The 19,168-nt window shown below is 39.2% G+C and overlaps 1 protein-coding gene across 4 annotated transcripts in view; it reads right to left on the reverse strand.

Moving 5' to 3' along the window:
- The window catches only part of LOC131036424 (uncharacterized), a 270,316-nt gene that overhangs the window by 213,292 nt on the left and 37,856 nt on the right, over positions 1-19,168 (reverse strand). For all 4 annotated transcript variants that reach the window (XR_009104097.1, XM_057968310.1, XM_057968309.1 and 1 more), the window contains one exon: positions 7,296-7,327. Coding sequence is in view for 3 of the 4 variants with exons in the window: in XM_057968310.1 (XP_057824293.1) it covers positions 7,296-7,327 (32 nt within the window). In the remaining variant the exon portion in view is untranslated. The remainder of the gene's footprint in view (positions 1-7,295; positions 7,328-19,168) is intronic.

A 19,168-nucleotide genomic window follows, 5' to 3' on the forward strand; every position in this document is an offset into this window, starting at 1 on the left:
ACCAGTTGACATTCTCTGCACAAAGGATTCTCCGGTTTGTTCAACACAGGCAATCCTCTAACTACCTTGATCTTATTGGCCTTCACAATATTATCAAAATTTACATGGCAGAGTCTCCTATGCCATATCCAATTGTCATCAAACTTAGCCATTAGACATTGACTGATACTTGCATTTAACTGAAATAAGTTATCTTTGGTCTGCATACCGGTGGCCATCAGTTCAACATTCTTTCCTTTTATTTTGCACACTCCATCTCTGAATTCGAGAGTGAGTCCTTTATCATTCAGCTGAGCAACACTCAAAAGGTTATGCCTGAGACCTTCTACCCAATACACATTACCAGCACTGCTTTTTCCATTTAGAGAGATGGACCCTTTGCCTTTTACCATACATGGTGCATCATTACCAAAACGGACTACACCTCCATCATACTCTTCCAGAGACAGAAACTTTCTCCGGTCACCAGTCATGTGGTGAGAACATACACTATCAATAATCCATTCATTAGAATTATCAAAGTAGGAGACAAGATCCTTCTTGTCTGACACGTCTTCCTTAACGGCTACAAATACTATGTCTTCACTTTCTTCATCTTCTGATTCATCATCAAGGACACCTTCATCGACTGCAACAAGACAGTTTCTCCTATTTCCTCCTTTGAACTTTTTAAACTTCTTCAGTTTGTCCTTATTGTCACTGTTAGGATAGTTGACAGCAATGTGTCCTATCCTATTGCAAGAAAAACATTTCAAAGGGAGCTTACCCCTGTATTTTCCAGTTCCCTTAGGAAGTCTCTTGGCAAGAAGAGCTTCAAACTCCATTAGGATCTCCTCATCATCCATATCTCTGCTTTGTCTAGGTTCACAGCTGGTACCAACTTCTTTTCCCTTTCTAGATGGTGTAGCAGATGCGCTAAAGGCTAATTCAGTCTTCTAAACACTACCATCATAACTGTTTAGCTCATATGCAGTCAACTTAGCAATGATGGAATCTAGAGATACCTTTGTCTTGTCAATAGATCTCAACTCCTGAATAGAGGCAACCCTTATTGCATAGACGGGTAATAAGGATCTCAAAACTTTGCTAACGACGGTGGAATCATCTATTGTATCTCCTGCACTCTTGATGTCTCCAACAACAGTTTAATTCTTATCCCATATTGTTGAATGCTTTCTCCTTCAACCATCCGCATGTCTTCAAATTTTCCACTAAGGCTCTCTTCCTTAGCTTAATTCACATGATCATCACCGCCATAGATATTTTCCAGAGTATCCCATACATCTTTGGGATTGTCTTTGTCCTGAACATCGATAAACTCAATATGAGGTAAACTGTTGATAAGAGCTTCCATAACTTGCCCATTCTCCCGAATTTCTCTTCTTTGATTATCGGTGAGAGTACCGTTAGGGACAACATAAGTATTCTCAACATAGTTCCAATGTTGAGCACCCATGCTTTTAATGTAGATCTTCATTATGTCCTTCCATATCTTAAAATTATCTCTGTTGAACTTAAGACCTTCCCTCTTCATCATTAGAATAGGATCTTTTCCTCAAGCGGTTAAGCTTAAAACATGGAGGACTTGGAGGACCGCTCTAATACCAATTGATGAATATGATGAACAATAAATACCAAACAGATACTGAGGGGGGGGGGGGGGGGGGGGGTGAATCAGTATGAACAAAAACTTTTTCAACAACTTAAACTGCAAAGACTACACAAACTGGTAAACAGTATCACCTATCTAAAACAAAGACAATACCGGTAAAACACAGTATGACTGTAACAGACATAAACCGGTAACATCTAGATCATCTCCAAACCTAATAACTCATAGCAACTTCACCCATATGCTTAAGCAAGTAACATCAGAAATACTTATGACCATTAGAACATTTTGCAATACCGCTTAACAGAAAACACTAAAGCATCACACATAACACAGTCATTTTTCACATGGAAACCCAACTGGGAAAAACCACAGTGGGGATGAATACCCACAAGTTGTTCTTGAACTCTTCTGAAGTTCGCTCTGTTAGGAGCCTAGTCCGGTTAAAGACTTTACAACAGGTTTTGCTAGGAACCGATCCTGCTAGGGATCACCCGGTTAAGGAATGGCTAACTACCCGGTTAAAGGTTGAAACCCTGTTAAAGGTTACCTTGTTAGAGGATTTGAAGAACTCAATGATTTTGAGTCACCCTGTTAAAGGATTTACAAAAGGCCTGTTAAAGCTACCCAGTTAAGGGATTTTCCAACTGCTGAAATGGTTAGAAGTCAATAGGTAATACACTGATCTGATAACAGCACTTAATGCCAAGGCAGATCCACTTTAGTTCCTTTACCTCTGCAATCACACCCTGCAAGTCTCTACTCACTTCTCTGGTCTGGCAAGAATCAAGTATCTCTTCACTTGAATACACACACAATCATTTGCCAACCACCTCAAATGGAAATCATCATCGACCTTATAGACAACAATTAGGTCGGTAGCATAAACCCTAAACCCTAAGCATTTAGGCTTACAATACAATCGGTCCAATCCTGACCGTTCAATCACATTACATAGAGAGTAAAACAATCTTGAACAGATCTCAAGACGTTTTGCATCATCCGTTCTTCACTACTTCTAGAAGCTGATAACTCATCACATGTTCTCCACCGTTTACTGAGATTTTGCACATTCCCGAGGTGGATAGAATCAATCTTCTTCATGCAAGATCCTCAAGGAGATTCTTCACGCACACAAGGTTGACGTGGCAACGCGATCTTATCTTCATTTCAATGCTAACTCATCACAGGATGTCGTTGGTTGAATCACACAGACTTGGAATGCATCAATCGGAAACCCTGAAGCGGAGACTACCAATCGGTAGTCATATCAAATGAAACCCTGATACAAACTTTGCACATATCAGTTCACATTCCAACATACCGCTTCACTTTCTGCATATACCGGTTCATACCATCATACCGGTTCACACTTCAACATACCGCTTCACTTGAATCATCATACTGGTTCACTTGCTAGTTCGCTTACTTCAATATACCGGTTCACTTCAGCATATTGACATCAATGACAACTTATCATCAAACTCTACACATATGCCAACATCGGCTTCCTCCCAATGCTTACCGCTAATAACATGGGATTAGTGGCTAGGTTGCCAGGTGACATCACCATCGATTCCTTTTGTGGCTTAGATTGCTCCTGGCCGACTATGTCGTCACCGACTATATTGGTGATGGCCATTTCTAATCATAGCATGGTTTGTAGAAGGTTGGTTACTCGTACGAGTATTGTAGTTTAAAACACCTATCTCAATATGTTCTTCTCAGACTCCAACCATATCGGAGTACTAGCAGTGGCAGTTTCATTACAAGCTCTTCTTTTCTCTGCCATTGCCCATTCCATGTCGACTTTGGCTTCCCAAAGTCTTTCCTTCTCCGTCCAAGCGTCTAGATATATTGCTTTCTTTGTTTGCAACCTGGTGATCACCAATACTTCCTTATCTAGCTCTTCCATGGCCAACATGTTTACCCCTTTTTATTTCGCATAGTTGGTGTCTTTGTGGTTTTCAAGTCCACACCACTTGCACAATAGGCTCGTATTGTTTTGACCGCTTTGGCACTCCCTAGCAAAGTGACCCCATTCATTACATTTTCGGCGCTATATCATGGGTCTCCCCTTTACATCATATTGTATCCTGCTCCTTGATTCACTGTTGTTGTTATTATTATTATAGTGGTTTCCTCACCTATTGTTATGCTTCTACTAGGCGATGCGTTAGAATTAGCAGGTGGCTTAGGTGGTGTGGTCAGAGGGGTTGCTTTTTCCCTTTGGGCAAAGAGCACTTGTGTGCTTCCTATCTTTAGGTTGCACGGGCATTCCTTGATGGAATGTCACAAAACAGTTTCTTTGGACAGGTCATTTTTGTGTGACCTTCTACCTTATAGTCAATGCACCACATGTCTTTACTTTCTTTCATCATTCGTACAATATCATGTCTGAAGGCTTGTACGGTTTTGGACTCGCCATCACTGCCACTATCCTCTATACTTTCATCATCACCAATTTTTTTCTTTCCCCTCAATGTTTTTCTTTTGCTTTCAATGTATGTCACTCAATTGTAAGCATCAATGTACGAGGACGAGAGTACCACCTTCATTTTTCTCGTTAGTGAGGGAGCTAGTCCCTCGATGAACCATCATTTCTTCAATCCGTTAGCTGGTTAGTTCTCCATTATGCCTAACACCTCCTTGAGCCTACGATTGTAAGCTCTCACATTCTCATGTTTTCCTTGTTTGGTATTACAGGTTTCTGCGACAATTTCATTGTCATCCCGCAAGAGTTTAAATTCCTCCTAGAATGCCTTCTTCAAGCTATCCCATGAATTTGAATGTTTCTCTTCCAGCTCTAAAAACTAGTTGATCTCCACTCCCCTTAATGTTGCAGGGAATGACCTCAACCAATAGTCTTTGTCATCTTGGCCGCTTGCCATCCATATGGTTTCACATGTCTTGCAGTGTCTTATAGATTCCTTCAATCCATTACCGGTGGACTTGGGAAGTTTCTGCTTGTCCACAATTGGACTCGTCGGGGAGGTCACCATCGTCCTCAAACGATGTTTATCATGTACCCAAGACAAGATTGGATTGCTTCGCTCTCGACGTTCCAATGCTTCACTTGCACTGTCGGCCACATGCGAGCCCTCTACACATCCACTGTCTGTGTCCTCTGCACCTTGGCTAACTCCCTCGTTCCTAGACTCCCTCCTCCCTAAGGTCTTTGGCTTAAGCCCCCCTATTCTCAATCCCTCTACTATAGATAAGTCCTGAATATGGTGTAGGTTGTTTTCAAGTATTTCGGAAACCTTGTCCCCAAGGTTCCATCCTTCCTCTTCTTCAACACATACAGATTGTATGAATGAGCTACTTCCACTTTCTGTGGACTCACTCCCGGAGTCTCCGTCCAACGCTAACTGTATGGACTAGTTGGCCACTTGGTCAACAAGGTCCTCGCCTACCTCATTAGGGAGTCGTAGCTTCCTGAATCCTAGCAACTTCTTGCCACTCGTTCCACAAACGAGGTGTTTGCCTCTACATAATATATCCCAACAATGGCTTCAACTAACACTTTTGCTTCTACTTCTTGTAGGGCTTTGACACTTCAACGATTCTCTGTAATCACTGTCGTTTGTCACTATGTTCCTTGATCCAGAGAGATATTCTCATTGATCTCTCTCACTCCTCCCAAGTGTTCGCAATACTTTTTCTTTCCTTGTTTGTTCGTAGGGACATTAATTGCCAAGAATACGACCTATGCTCGTATCCCGCTCTTCTTCCTCCCTACGGTTTCTCTCGTACCATTGCAGTATCTGTTGCTGACACTACTCTCGATTTTTGTCCTCGTGCAGGTCTTCGAGAGCAATGAGGTTATCTGCCAACAACCTTGGTAGTCTAGAAAGGAGATGATCAACGACGTTGTTCACTGTAGGCTGTCCTGTAGAATGCTCTCAAGGACCTCGTTTTCACGACGTTTTCACAAGCCTCCCGTTGAACATACCGGTTGATAGATAATTCCAATAAGTATACCAAATCCTTTGCCAATTCGTCGTGCTTTGGGTCATCCTCTTCCTCAAATGAATCTGATCATTTAATCAGTTGACCACTAACTCCACCATCTTGTCAATCACCATTCTCAATCACTTAGATCTCCAGGTTCGAAACGGCAACGACACCAAAATGTTTACTCCTGAAAGGAATTTACTTGATTACGCAGAGTAAACAAGATATGAAAACATACCATCCATATACCAGAGAAAAGTAATCAACACCAAAACATGGCAGAAAGATATGTTCTTTTATTACAGTGTAATGTGTATACAATCATGAATGTTTCTTGATACAACAATGAAAGTATATATAGTGTCTGGCAGTTGGTTAAGACTGCCAACCGTTGACAACTACCAGCAACCTCTCGAGAACAAAAGTAATTACACTGCCAATTACAATACTAGCAAATTATTCACGACTACGGCATAACTGCAGCCTACACTTCTCATATGTGACTTATAATATTTAATTGTATTAAATAATTAAATATTAAATAGAGCCATCTTTATGATTTAATTTATTAAGGCAACTTTATAATAATTAATGTAATTAATTTATTCCCTTATAATTTCTTGCATAAACCAATGGGAATAAAAATACGCCAAACATCCCTGTTGGAGAATCACCCAGAAAAAGAGGACATTACAAAATAGGCCTCAAAAGGTGTGTCTAGATGGCAAATTGAGGACTAGAGAGATTTGAGTCAACATAAATCTCAGTTGCTTCTTCACATTCTTCATGAGGACTAAAAGAATTAATTTTCGTTGGATAGAGTTGATGTTAGCCAGATGTGATCAGTGTTGTCTATTTTTTCTATATCTCATTAATTGGTTCTGTAGGAGCCCTTGGTGGATCCTCCTACTGTTGATTATGATGGCTATGGCTATCTGGATATCTTTATGGTACTCTTTTATTTCAGTCTTTTATTGATACATTTTTTAATTTTGTGCCCTCAAAAGAAAATATTTTCTCCATTGACCATAAACTACCTTGCACAGGCAGAAATAGAGTTACAGACCACTTCAAATCCAAGCCAAATGAAACTTGAATAAAATATGAGTTAACCATTACCACCCTCCTAACCACTCTTGTAGTGCTGCTTCTCAGACTAAGGAAATTTGGCACGTTTGGAAAATTTTAACTGAGCTTAGCCATACTCATCTTGTTGCATTCCTGGTGAAAATGTAAGTGCCTCAGTGAGCTTAGAGTCTCCCAAAGCATGCCTGATACCTATTTCTGAAACTCGATACAGAACAAATTGGTTAAATTTTGACTTCTAGTGGGAGATTCACATAGATTTATTTCAAGCAGTTGAAGATGACCTAACCTACCACGGGAGAGAGATTAAACTCAAAAAAATTGAAAAACTGCCCAGATTAAGTCCAAGAGCAGAAAGGAAATTGCATGAACCTGTTCAGCCATTAGTGCACTGAGAATTCAACCAAATATATTATTACTGAAAATTTGAGACTGTTGTTAGGAACATATTTTGAGTCTTGACTCTTGACCATTTCTTTAATCAAAATGACCAGAAATTGGTATGAAGTGGCCATATATGGTTCAATTATCATTAATTGTATGTTGCAGTGTGTGTCATAAAGCTCAGATCTGGCCATGATTGCATTGCAAATATATTCATTTCTACATGTTGTCAATGTCAATCAAGAGAATCACGTACCTTGTCTACTTTTGGCTCCTTTGTTCCTCCACCTACATCATTCAGGAAAGTTAAACAACTTTAAAGTATGAACAAGAAAACTTCATATTTTCTGAGACTTAAAGATAATGCATTTCAGGATAATAAGTATAAATCACTTTCTAAATTCACAAGCGTTTACCTAATATCTCACTAAAACTTCCAAAAAGAGCGAAGTTTTAGCTTTTAACTATTCTACCCTAAGACATCAAATTGACATTTCAAAGCAAGAAAGCTAGAGGTTAAACTCTATCAAGGTTTACTCCAGAAATATTTTCTTCATACGAATCTTGCATATGCAGGAAGGGAAATGTCTAGCAAAGTGCCCATATTGCTGACAATGCCTGAATTTAAAAGGGACATTTCCATAATCTAGCAGTCATTCATAGACTGTTCCTGCAAGATCCAAAAGGGGTCTGTCTAACAAGGATTTATGGACTTAAACATTTATAATAATTCAGGCATAATTCACTATCAATTACTGAAGTGTTAGTTCAAAGGCCACTTTGTATCCTATTGCATTTGCTATTCTTGTTATAGTAGCATCACCCCGGAATCAGACTGCAAGGAAGTGTACATATACCCAAACCAGAACTGTGCTTGGTGTGAGTATAGAATCAATTTACAAAGCCAAAGAAGATTGGGAAATAATAGAGTTGGGAACAGGGGTAAATAATAGTGCGTGGGAAAGTCAATAGAAATTTGGAGATGAAATGAAATTGAGAAAAAGGAAGCACAAAGAATTTTGACAGCATACCGGTAAAAGATTATTCTTGTATTGAGTTAGAGAGGACGAGCAGAAGACAACATCTAGCGAAACAAAAAAGATGACAAATAATTTTTTGGCTGACGCAAACTCTGTAGCAGCAATCAAGCAAACAGCCCTGGTGAAAAAAATCAAAGATCAAGAACAAATACACCACACCAACTACCATGTCAAATGCTAGAATTAATAGCTTAAATGTTGGGTAGAAATACTAAGACAGAGAACAACCTATTTATACTTGAATGAGTGTTGAAGAAGCCATGGAAGCGTACACTTGAGAATTAAAATATCTGACTTTGTACAGATTCTTAGGGACGGTGAAGTAAAATGGTACATGCAAGTGAGTTCAAATCATTCTTTGACATATTCAGAAATGGAGAAAGCACTCAAGAATGATTATAGCTTTGTCCCAAGGTACTGACAGAGAGCATGAGCAAGAGAAGAAATTAATTGAGGAAGAACCTGTGAAGAATTATTATAAAAGATATAAAACACTGCTATGGAAGTTACAGGAACCAATAAGTGAGAAGCAGAGATTTGAGTGGTTTATTCCAGGGTTGTTACTATACCTTAAAGCATCAATAATTGGAAAGTTATTTGCTAGAATTGCAAAATCGATTAAGTTTGCTTCATGATTATAAGGGCAATCATAGAGAAGGGAGAATGATTCAGTATTCAAAGAAGAATTTCATAGAATGCCGCCAGAGCTGGTAAAACTGAAGTTGAAACGAGAGTTACTGGCAATGGGAGAACTAGGAACACATTGTACAACATAAAATGTAATAGGAAGGCCAAAAATATGATGTACCATATGATGTAGAAAAGATCACAGAAGGACAAAGTGTTCTTGTCAAGAAATGACTGGAAGAGTTGCAATAGTGTGAATGCTGAAACAGCAAGAAATGACACCCAAGCAGCCTATATACAATGAAAGAGTGTGTTGTGGAATTCGTAAGTGTGGGACCAATATCCACAAACCTTATGTGCCCTCAAGGAAGTGGAGCCTCATACAACACAGTTAATGTCTTCTTGAATATATGATTCCTATAACCACTAGTGTTCAAAGAAGGATGTGACGAAGGAGTTGAAGAGCTAAGAGGAAGGGTGTCAAGAACCACCCAAATACTCAACTTAATTAAACGCTTAACTTCAATTGCTCTATGCTCATTGTTCATGGTGTTGATGTGCAAAGTGATATGAAAATCATTTGCTTACCCTTAAGAAATTGCACCATCTTTGTGAAGTTGTTTCCTCATGGCAAAGCAAAACTTGGTTTGGTTTCATCAAGTCAACAATCATTTCTTGCATCCATAGGTGTTAGCTTAGATTTCTTAACCTTATATCCCTTTTGTCTTTTATTTTTCAAAGTTAGTTAAGTGCTCTACGTTCCAGCAAAATGTAAGTCCCTTTGTGTTCGCACATATCACATATACACTGAGTCTATCCAAAATTGAAGCCGATTGTTTGCATTGTGTCATGTCCCCACTCTAGCTCAGTCTAGTAGAGACATGTGAGTCAGCTTATTATGGGGTCTTGTAGGCTGACAGGGTTGGACAGAGACCCGGTATGGTTATTCAGTGTTGGAGACTTGGTGTTCTAGCAGTTATTGATCAGTTGGGAGACATTCCTTGTTTTTAGGAGGCAGTTCCTACTTTTTAGGAGGTTTGATCATGCCCAAGGTTGGGTCTCCATGAGATGCCTCTTTGGGTTCAGTTTCAGAGAGATTGGGCTTGTTTCCTAAATTTTAGGAGCATCCCTAGATTTTAGGGATGAGACTACCAGTGAATCCTTGATTTCCGACTTCAGTCACAGACAGGTGACAGGATGATTTTAGGGTTTGAAATGTCAGTTGGGCATTTTATGGCTATTTGGGTTATATTTTTAATATTTCCTAAGTTAGCGTTTAATAATTAAATAAGGCTAAGTTGTTAGCCATTTTGGAGTAATAAGGGGATTTTTGGCCTCATCTGGATGCGCACCCTATTGTGTGATAGCTCGTTGGAAAGATCTTGAAATTCTTTAAATCTTTCTCTTTGGTCTCAGGGCAATTCAGTGAGCGGATTTCTGTCTATGAGGAAAAAGGTCATTTTCTAGTAACATGACCACTTTAAAATAAGAAATTATAACATTTCCACTAGACCATGCCACTTGGAGACAATTAGGGTTCGATTTGCAATTGAGAGGGGTTATAAGGGGATAGGAGCTTCATTCTATCATCATCTTTTGCATATTTGACAACTTGTATGAATTTGCTCTGGAGAGCGATTTCTAGACTGGGACGCAAACCCCAGGATTAGGATTGGCTGGGACGTAGCCCTCAGCAATCTTTGGCACCGGACTTATAAGGCATTGTGTGTGGTGATTAAGGACAGAGGCATCAATTCTCAGTAGGGTTTCAGCGTGGCCTACCATCTTTCCAGTGGAGACGTGGTTCATTGCAGCTGGAGGAATGCCATTTGCAGCAAATACACCACGTGGTGTATAGGGTATTGCTTGTATTCACTTCCAGTGTATGTGGGGTTGGAGAACATTCTTCATCTTCCAGTTTGACTTTGAATTTGTATGAGAGCTTGGGAAATACATTGGATTCATTGTTTGGCTTTGTAATTCAGACAAATCTGCCTGGTACGATTTGCAATAATTCTGACTTTTGCTGTATACCTCATTTATTTCAGTATTGCTTCATATTTGCTGTTATCTATTCCTTCCTATGCTATTAAACAATCAAAAACACAAAAAGAAACAACCCTTTCTGCACTTCTGTCTAGTTCTGTAAGGAAAACTTAAATAAACAGGAAAACAAAATTAAAAATAAAAAAATTACAGCAGGTTAACAGCAAAGATCTATCAGGGATCTTTCACATTGTAAACCTTGGAGTTGCCTTATTTGATCACATTGTTTAGCATATGAGGTTTCTTTGTTCAAGAGAGGATAGAATACTTAGTATTTTATTCTGTATTTGAGGTGTCCTAAAAAACACATCAACAAGTGGCAAGGTAAAAACTAAGAACAATGCATGGGAATAAATACACCTAGATGCAAGAGAATGTCGATGCACATGGAAAAGATGGTCAATTCCCTTAATTGCATGACCGAGAGTAAATGAATCAGATGAGAACAAAAATTACATGGCTAGGAAATCCAAGAGAAAGAAAAGATTTAGGGCATAGAAAGATCTAAGATGAAATCAAATAAGTTAATGAACCACCAACCTGATCAATGAAATCCCAAGAACAAAGGACTCAGAAACAATATAAGTACAAGATAGGTTCAGAATCGAAGATTGTTGATTCTATGACACGTGTAAAAAGGGTGTCAAAGATATAAGCATGGAGAAAAGGATAAAGGAGAGGCTAGTGAAGGCTCAACCTAGTTATGTGCTGAGATAGTTGCCCAAATTCAAGAAGTGCAAGGTCAAGTCCATATTTGCAAGCATGTCTTGTAATATTAAGCTGGTCTGACTAGTCCCTATGTTGTGTAGTCTATGTATTGCACTAAAGAGCATAAGCATTACAAGGATGTCTCCACAATTAATACCCTAGGTCAGGAGTTGATTAGCCATGAGGCCACAATGTGCTATATAGCCACCCATTAATGGAGAGAAAAGCTTCATGGTCATTGCTATGGTGAGCGACAGTCATCTGTGTAGATTTATGGAGGCCAGACAATGGTCATTTTGTGAGAGTGGAATGATAGCTATGCTAGTTGTAGCTAGGTAGTGTTGCCGTGTTGAGCTGTTTCACTTGTTCACTTGTGCTATCAGGCTCATTGGAGCGGTTCTATCCCTCCTTGTATGTAAACATGAGTCTAGGTGAGTCAATATATTGGGTTCTAAAGGAGGAATTAGACTAGGTTATCTAGTGGATTGTATGTGTGATGGTCAACTATGTATAATGTACAAAATATAATGCACAAACCAAAGTCAAGACTTGATAAGAAGTTGATCTAGAAAAGACCAACCAGTAAGAACTATGCACCTTACTATCACCCTTGTGAAATTATATACCCCGCTATGAGGGTGGCCTGGTGGAAGAACAAACTAGATGCTTAGGTTGTCCCTAGAAGCTTAGCAACCCTAATCTTGTGATGACAGAAATCTAGAGAAATTTAACACCGAATTAAAAAAATTAACTTCATCTTGATTATGATTTTATATCATATGCATTACTCATAGCAAATTCCTAGACTGACCATGTTCTAATTGTCGTAGGCACAAAAGGAACTGAGCACCAAAATTGATATTAATGGTTCCCAAAGTTTGTCATATGGTAATCCAATCAAGAGATGAAATGGATGATCTTCAAAATATTATACAAAATGAGCATTGTTGGTCTATAGGACAAGAATAATAAGTGTAATAAGTTAATAACTAAATACTTTAGACATAAAATTAAGGTTGAAGCCTTAGTGCTTGCATGTAATCAAAGTTGTATGTCATTCCCAAAGGAATTTGTAATGTCCCCAACTCAAATCAAGATGCTTAACAACAGTTTGGCTATCCTTTCCTTGGATTACCCAAGAGGAAGAGGACGTAGAGCATCATTGGGTAAAATATGGAGTCCTTGGCGGGTTCTAATTTCTAATTTTAAGTTGAGTGCACGTCTTTTGATGCAAATTAAGTGAACTTAAGTTATTTTTAAGTGAATTTAAGTTATTTTAAGTTGGGCACATCTTTTTAGGCAATTTTAAGTGATGCCTGGCCAAGGGACTTGCGTTGTCCCCTCTTTTATGTACTTAAGTGACTTAATTAAAACATGTGACAAAAGACAAGGTGGGCGCCCAGCTTCAAGAATTCTTATCGGTGCACATTTTATGTTTTTATGTTGGAGCCTTGGATTAAGAGGTGGACTATCAAGGGTGGAGATTGATTCATCTTTTTAGAAGTTGTTATAAAACACCCTAAGGGCTCATTTTGAGAGGATTATATGATGAAGATTTCTATTTATTGCTACTACATCTTGCCTTGAGGATTGAAACCCTTAAATATCCCTGTTTCAATGAGACATACGGTCTCTCCCTAGTCGGAAGAGTGTGTTTCGGTAGAAGAACTCAAGTTTGTGAAACCCTAGCACATTGTTTATTCTAGGTTGCAAGAATTCTTCAGGTTCGGAGGCCAGATTGAGGATAATATCAGTGCTGGAGACTCGGATCTAGCAACATTTACTGCTACAAATCATTCATTTCTGGGTTTTCTGTGGACGGCTATTAAAGGGCATCAATTTCAAACTTAGAGCTAGTAAATTTGGGAACCCAGCATCACTTTGGAAGGACGGCTAGGGTTAGAAAAATATTCTGACCCAGATCTGGACTAATTTGGTATGAGATTCGCACATTTATTTGATGGATAGGTCTGAAATTTAGTTTTGGAATTTTCTGGGCAGTCATAAGGGTTTGAATTGTTATTTTCTTGAGTTCAATAATAATTAGCATTCTATCCTTCAGTTTTAATTCTAAACTGAAATCTGACCAGAATTTTGGTTTGTAATGAAAATGTTTATATGCAAATAAATTATCATATTTATGCCCTAGATGTAAAAGATTTTTTTTGTATCAGATTTGTGACCTAGTTTGCAAAAATTATTGTATTGTTTTTAGTATCCTATTTGGGGATATTACAGTGGTATCAGAGCTGAAAGACTTGGCAATTTGCTGGGTTTTATTGCATGCATGGAAAAAGTGGTCACAGTCTGGAGAAATTCAAAGGAACAATGGCAGGTTCAGATCAGCCACCATCATCAAGTGAAGAAGAAGCAAAACGGATGTTTTCAGACATCATAAGACTGTTGAATGATAACAACCTCTATTTGAGTCAGTTGGCTCATAACACAGCAAATGGTAGTACATTGGTGCATACAAAAGAAGGAGAAGGCAACAAAACTACAGACGGTAAGGCAAATTCTACAAGCGGATCCTCACAGTCCAGACCATTTATGCCCACTTTTATACGACAAGATGAACATGCACAAGAAGAACCTATGGAGGAAAATGAGGATGCTGAAATACTAGCTAAATATCAAGCCTTGGGACCAGATTCCTAGTCAGCCATCTCTTTCAGTCACTACTTGGAAGTCACCAAACACACAAGCCCTAGACAAAATCAAAACAATCAAGGAAAACAGAATTATGGGCTGCAGAAAAAGTTGGGAAGTTTGTCTCTACCTAGTTTTGATGGATCAACTAGATGTACAGCTAGAGCCTGGGGTCAGAAATTGGACACCTACTTTGCCTTGAACCAAATGAAGGAGTGTGATGCCATAAAATTGCTACACTTCACCTTGAACGGGCTGCACATGAATGGTGGTATCACCGTTTAGTAACACAAGGACATGGTTCCATAGTCTCTTATGACCAGTTTTGCAATACATTGATGGAGAGATTTGACCAAAAGGATCCGGAGGCACATTCTAGAGAGTTGGCTCAATTGAAACTGTTGGCATTTTGATGATGTTGTGATTGTCATTGATGGACACACACTTGCTTTAAGATCACTTTTTGTATGTATGAGTTATGCTCAACCGGTATTTGTTCCAACCGGTATTTGTTATTATAGTCTTTAGACTATCGATGTTTTGCAGAAGGTGTTTACCGGTCACAAAGCGGTATGAAGACCCAAAGCGGTTCGAGGATCCCAAAGCGGTACGAAGGAACAATGCGGTTGTTAACGTTTTTCCAATCTTCATTTTGACAACTAGTAATCGGTTAAATTGTATGAACCGGTATTACTCTATGATGAGTTACCAACCGGTATTTCTATGATGAGTTATCATCCACCGACACTTTGGCGGTGATTTTGTGCCATGTTACCAAATGTGTCCAGATACACTAAACCTAGGAACTTGCAATGTAATCCTATTGGACCGACATGAAATCAGATTCCTTTATAAGGACATCATGTCTAGGGTTTTAGAAGTGCATAAGATTTTTGTATGTGCGATCATAGAAGAGAAGATTAGGTCTGCATGAAAAAACAAAGTGTGGAGATACTGAAGACTGAAGTAATGCTAAATGTGCATTAACAATGAGCTATCAAGGATCTAACCAAGCATAATGTGCTAGTTTATAGATCACTCACTTGTTGATTACTCACATCTTCGACAAGTCTGAAACTCGTAATCGGGTAGGCCTGGCAAAGCCTTTGTAAATCCTCTAACAAGGTGGTTCACAACTATGGATCTGAAATCCTCTCACAAGGTAGTCTTTAACAGGACTTATCTCCTAACAGAGATCTAGATTCCTAACAGGATCTGTTCTAGTGAAGAACATTGTATGACCTTAACCGGTCTGGTTACTATTCTGCAGACAATTACTTGTGAGTTTCATCTCACCATGGTTTTTTCCATTTGGGTTTCCACGTCAAAACTCTTGTGTTATGGTGATTGTGCTCTTGTGGGCGAATACTTTATTTGTTGTTTGATTTGCATTTGTCTTAACCAGTTTGTTAGTAAATCCGTTATACCGGTTAACTGCTAAACTGTTTACGAGTTTAAGTTCAATAATTTTTGGTATACTAATTCACCCCCCCCCTCTTAGTATTTATCAATTGGTATCAGAGCCAACCTTTCTATAAGTTTAACCACTTGGAAGGAGATATGGGGGAATACACTGTGAGGGAGCTTACTCATCGTCTCACTCAGACTAAGAAAGCCTTTGATGAACTTAAAGTCAAGTATAAAGCCTATCTAGCAAAGAGAAGAGAGCATGCTGAGAAACTGATGGAACTTACTGAAAATAGTTCTTCTGATGAAGCAGACATGGAAGCCCTAGTTGAAGAAGTTGAAAAACTAAATGAATCTAATGTTAACCTGAGAAGGGAACTGGAAGGACTGACTATCAGAATGTGCCAAGAGCTTGAGAACCGGAGGAAAGCTGAAGACCTGGTAAAAGACAAAGATCATGAGATCTCCAAGCTAAAGCAAGAAATCAGTGCCCTTATCGCTCATCTCCAAGAGAGTAAAGTGGAAAAAGAAGAAATGCAAGGTGAACTAAACATGGCTATTTCTGAGAATGCAACCTTGAAGGAATTCAATGCTGCTATTTCCAAGGAACTCACTGAGTCAAAGGAAATACTTGCTAAATTCAATAAGAGCACTGTTAAGCTAGAATAAAAACTTGAATCAGCAAAACCGGTAAAGAATACCACTGGACTTGGTTTTTCTAGTTATGAGGAAGGTGAGACCTCTGAAACAAAAGATGAAGCATCAAAGAAGCAACCGACACCAAAGGATAAAGGTAAGCAAAAGTTTAAACCTATTTGCTTTAATTGTCTCAAGGAAATACTGCTAATGTGTGTAGAAATAAGGCCTAAAATAATTTTCCTTATTTTCTAAACAATAAGCCTAGATCCAATAGATTCAATGGTAACTGTTATGCATGCAACAAGTTTGGACATAGAGCATTTGAATGCAGGTCTGTTATGCACAACACCGAGAGATATCCTCAAAGGACTCAAGGAGTTTTTCTTGAATCTTATGTGAACCGGAATCCAAACCGGTATAATGCCTATGACCATCAGTCAAGTGGTGGTGGCTATCAAGCGGCAACCGGTTGGAGAGCAACTTGTTTGATCTGCCATGGTAGCGGTCACACTGCTGCAAAATGCAAGAGGAAGAATGGTAGAATGAACAATGGACCATGGAGAACACCTGGAATGGTATGCTATCATTGCAACAAACCGGGACACCCTGCCAGAACCTGCAGAATGAGAAAGAACCTATCAGATAACATTCCAGCCACTCCAGAAGGAAAGATTGATGTTGAAACCGTTCAAGCAGGAATGAATAAAACATGGAAAAAGAAACCTGAAGAGGTGTCACAAGATGAACCGGTTTCTGCACCTAGTGTGGAAGTCACTGAACCGGCAAACTGAGCTTCAGAAAAGCTTAGGGGGAACAAATCGGTGAAATGTTTCGAACCCCCGATTTACACCAGTAAAAGACCTTAACCGGTATATGTTACCTATCAATCGGCAAAAGACCAGAAACAGTAAAAGGCAAATTAGGGTTTGTGCCCTAGCGGTGGAGCATTTATTATGGTAGGTGAAGAATTCGTTTAAAAGGGATTTTCAAGTCATTCTCACTTATCAGTTTTCTACGAATAATTCTTTCAAGAGCAGAGCGACAAAAGGTGATTCGATTTAGAGAGATTTCAAATCTTTGCAGCAGAATCCGGAGATAGTGTCAATCAATCAAGTGAAGAACACAAAGCGGTAATCCAGCAACCGAAGTGGTGTGAAACGAAGCTAAATTTGCAAACCCTAAATTTCAGAATTCTGAAGGTATTTATCGAAATTCTTTTTTATCAGTTAAACATGGCTTTTGCATCGCACTCCAGTTCTAGTGCACCTGTTGATTCAGCGGATTTTATCCAACGGAAGATGAAATACAATGTCCTATCCCAGATACCCGCTAGAGTCATAGTAGAAGATGATATTTCAGGGTACATTGATTGTAAATTGGAAGACCTAGGATCTCTAGTGATCCATTCCCAGCTAGGTCTGTTCTGCGGGGATGACAAAAAGATCAAACCAGAATACAACATCCTGGAGAGGAAGAAACTTCACAATGCGGTGTACTTTCTTGAAGAATTTACGGAAGATCACATCCGCATCATCTTAAGCAGAGTGCATGGCGACAAGATGTATCTCGAAAGGACACATGACATTACGCCTGAAGCCATTCATGCCGTCACCCGTTTCTGCAACACTAGTGAGGTGCCAGCCCTAAGAAAAGTCATCAAGACTGAAATGACTAAGCTCACCAGTTCTGTGAGAGACCAACGGGGAATGACCGTCAATACCATCAAGGATTATTTGGTCAAGTATGCTTGCATGGTGATCGGATACCAAACATTCTATGCTAGCAGAATAAACTCTGTCTCTGTTGCTGCGGTGAATGCCGCCTATAGAATGATCATGGAAGATGCGTCATTTGATCTTTGCACCTGTATGCAGAAGCAACTTCTAATAAACCTGAAGTCTATCAAACAGGACAGTGCCCTAAGATTCAAATTTGGACAGCTCTTGGTAGGTCTGTTTTTCTACTTTCAAGGCTATTTTTCGGGAGTCGGTGATATTCAATGGTCTGCTGACCAACCGGTTACCAAACAAATCAGGGAAAGTCTTCAAGTGGTGGGAACCGGTTATCCTGAAGTCTTGAATAAATATTTTGATGAATTCAAGCGGAAGATGAGCCAGTGGATGAGGATATCTAGCGACATTGTTAAGAAGTATGAAGAGGACATCTGCTTTAGCATCAGAGTAGATGAGTGCATAATGGAGGCGATGGAGCCCAGAAAAGAAAAAGTTGAACCCATGGGATATGAGGTGATGTATGACATGCTAGATGGGTATGCCTCTACCCTACTTGCCTCGCCTCTTGATCCAAAGAAGAAGAGAACCGGCACCTACTTGGAAAGGATAAAACCGGTTGAAGAACCTTCAGTAAAGAAGGGAAAGGCAGTGCCATCGGTATTGGCACCGGTTACCTCTGCAAGTCCTAAAGTGACCAAGCGGTCACCTGCCAACAAGAAACCTGAAGTTGCTCCCGCTAAAGTTTTTGAAAGGAAGCGGAAGACCAAGAGCAACTCACCAGATTCTGAGGATACAGAACCTGAAGTGCAGCCTAAGAAGACTAGGCAAACTAGGAAGAAGGCAAAGACAACCAGCAATGAACCGGCATCGTCAGCACCGGTAAATATAGACATTTCCTCTTACAAACCATTGACACATTGTCAAAGGACCATCAAGAATATTAGGAGAAAAGTGCTAAATAAATCACTTTGATAATTTTAATGATAATGAAAAAGAGGAAGTTGAACAGAAAGTCATTCAATATCTATGTATTAATGACCGGTCGCCATCAGAAATTAGATCGGTGACACCGGATTCTTTATACAATTTTTTAGATAACAAATGGCGCATTGCCATTGAAAAAGAATAGGAAATGAGAGAGGAAATCTTTGCACAATATTTCCCTGATGTATCAAATTCTGAGCTCTATGAAATTATGGATAAGTACAAAGCCCTCTTCTTCATGAGAAGAAGAAGACTCTTGTTACTGGAAGGCAAAGTCTCTGAAGTGGTGAAAGATA

The sequence above is a fragment of the Cryptomeria japonica genome, chromosome 1 (assembly GCF_030272615.1).
Source record: "Cryptomeria japonica chromosome 1, Sugi_1.0, whole genome shotgun sequence".
In the NCBI taxonomy this organism is placed as follows: domain Eukaryota; kingdom Viridiplantae; phylum Streptophyta; class Pinopsida; order Cupressales; family Cupressaceae; genus Cryptomeria; species Cryptomeria japonica.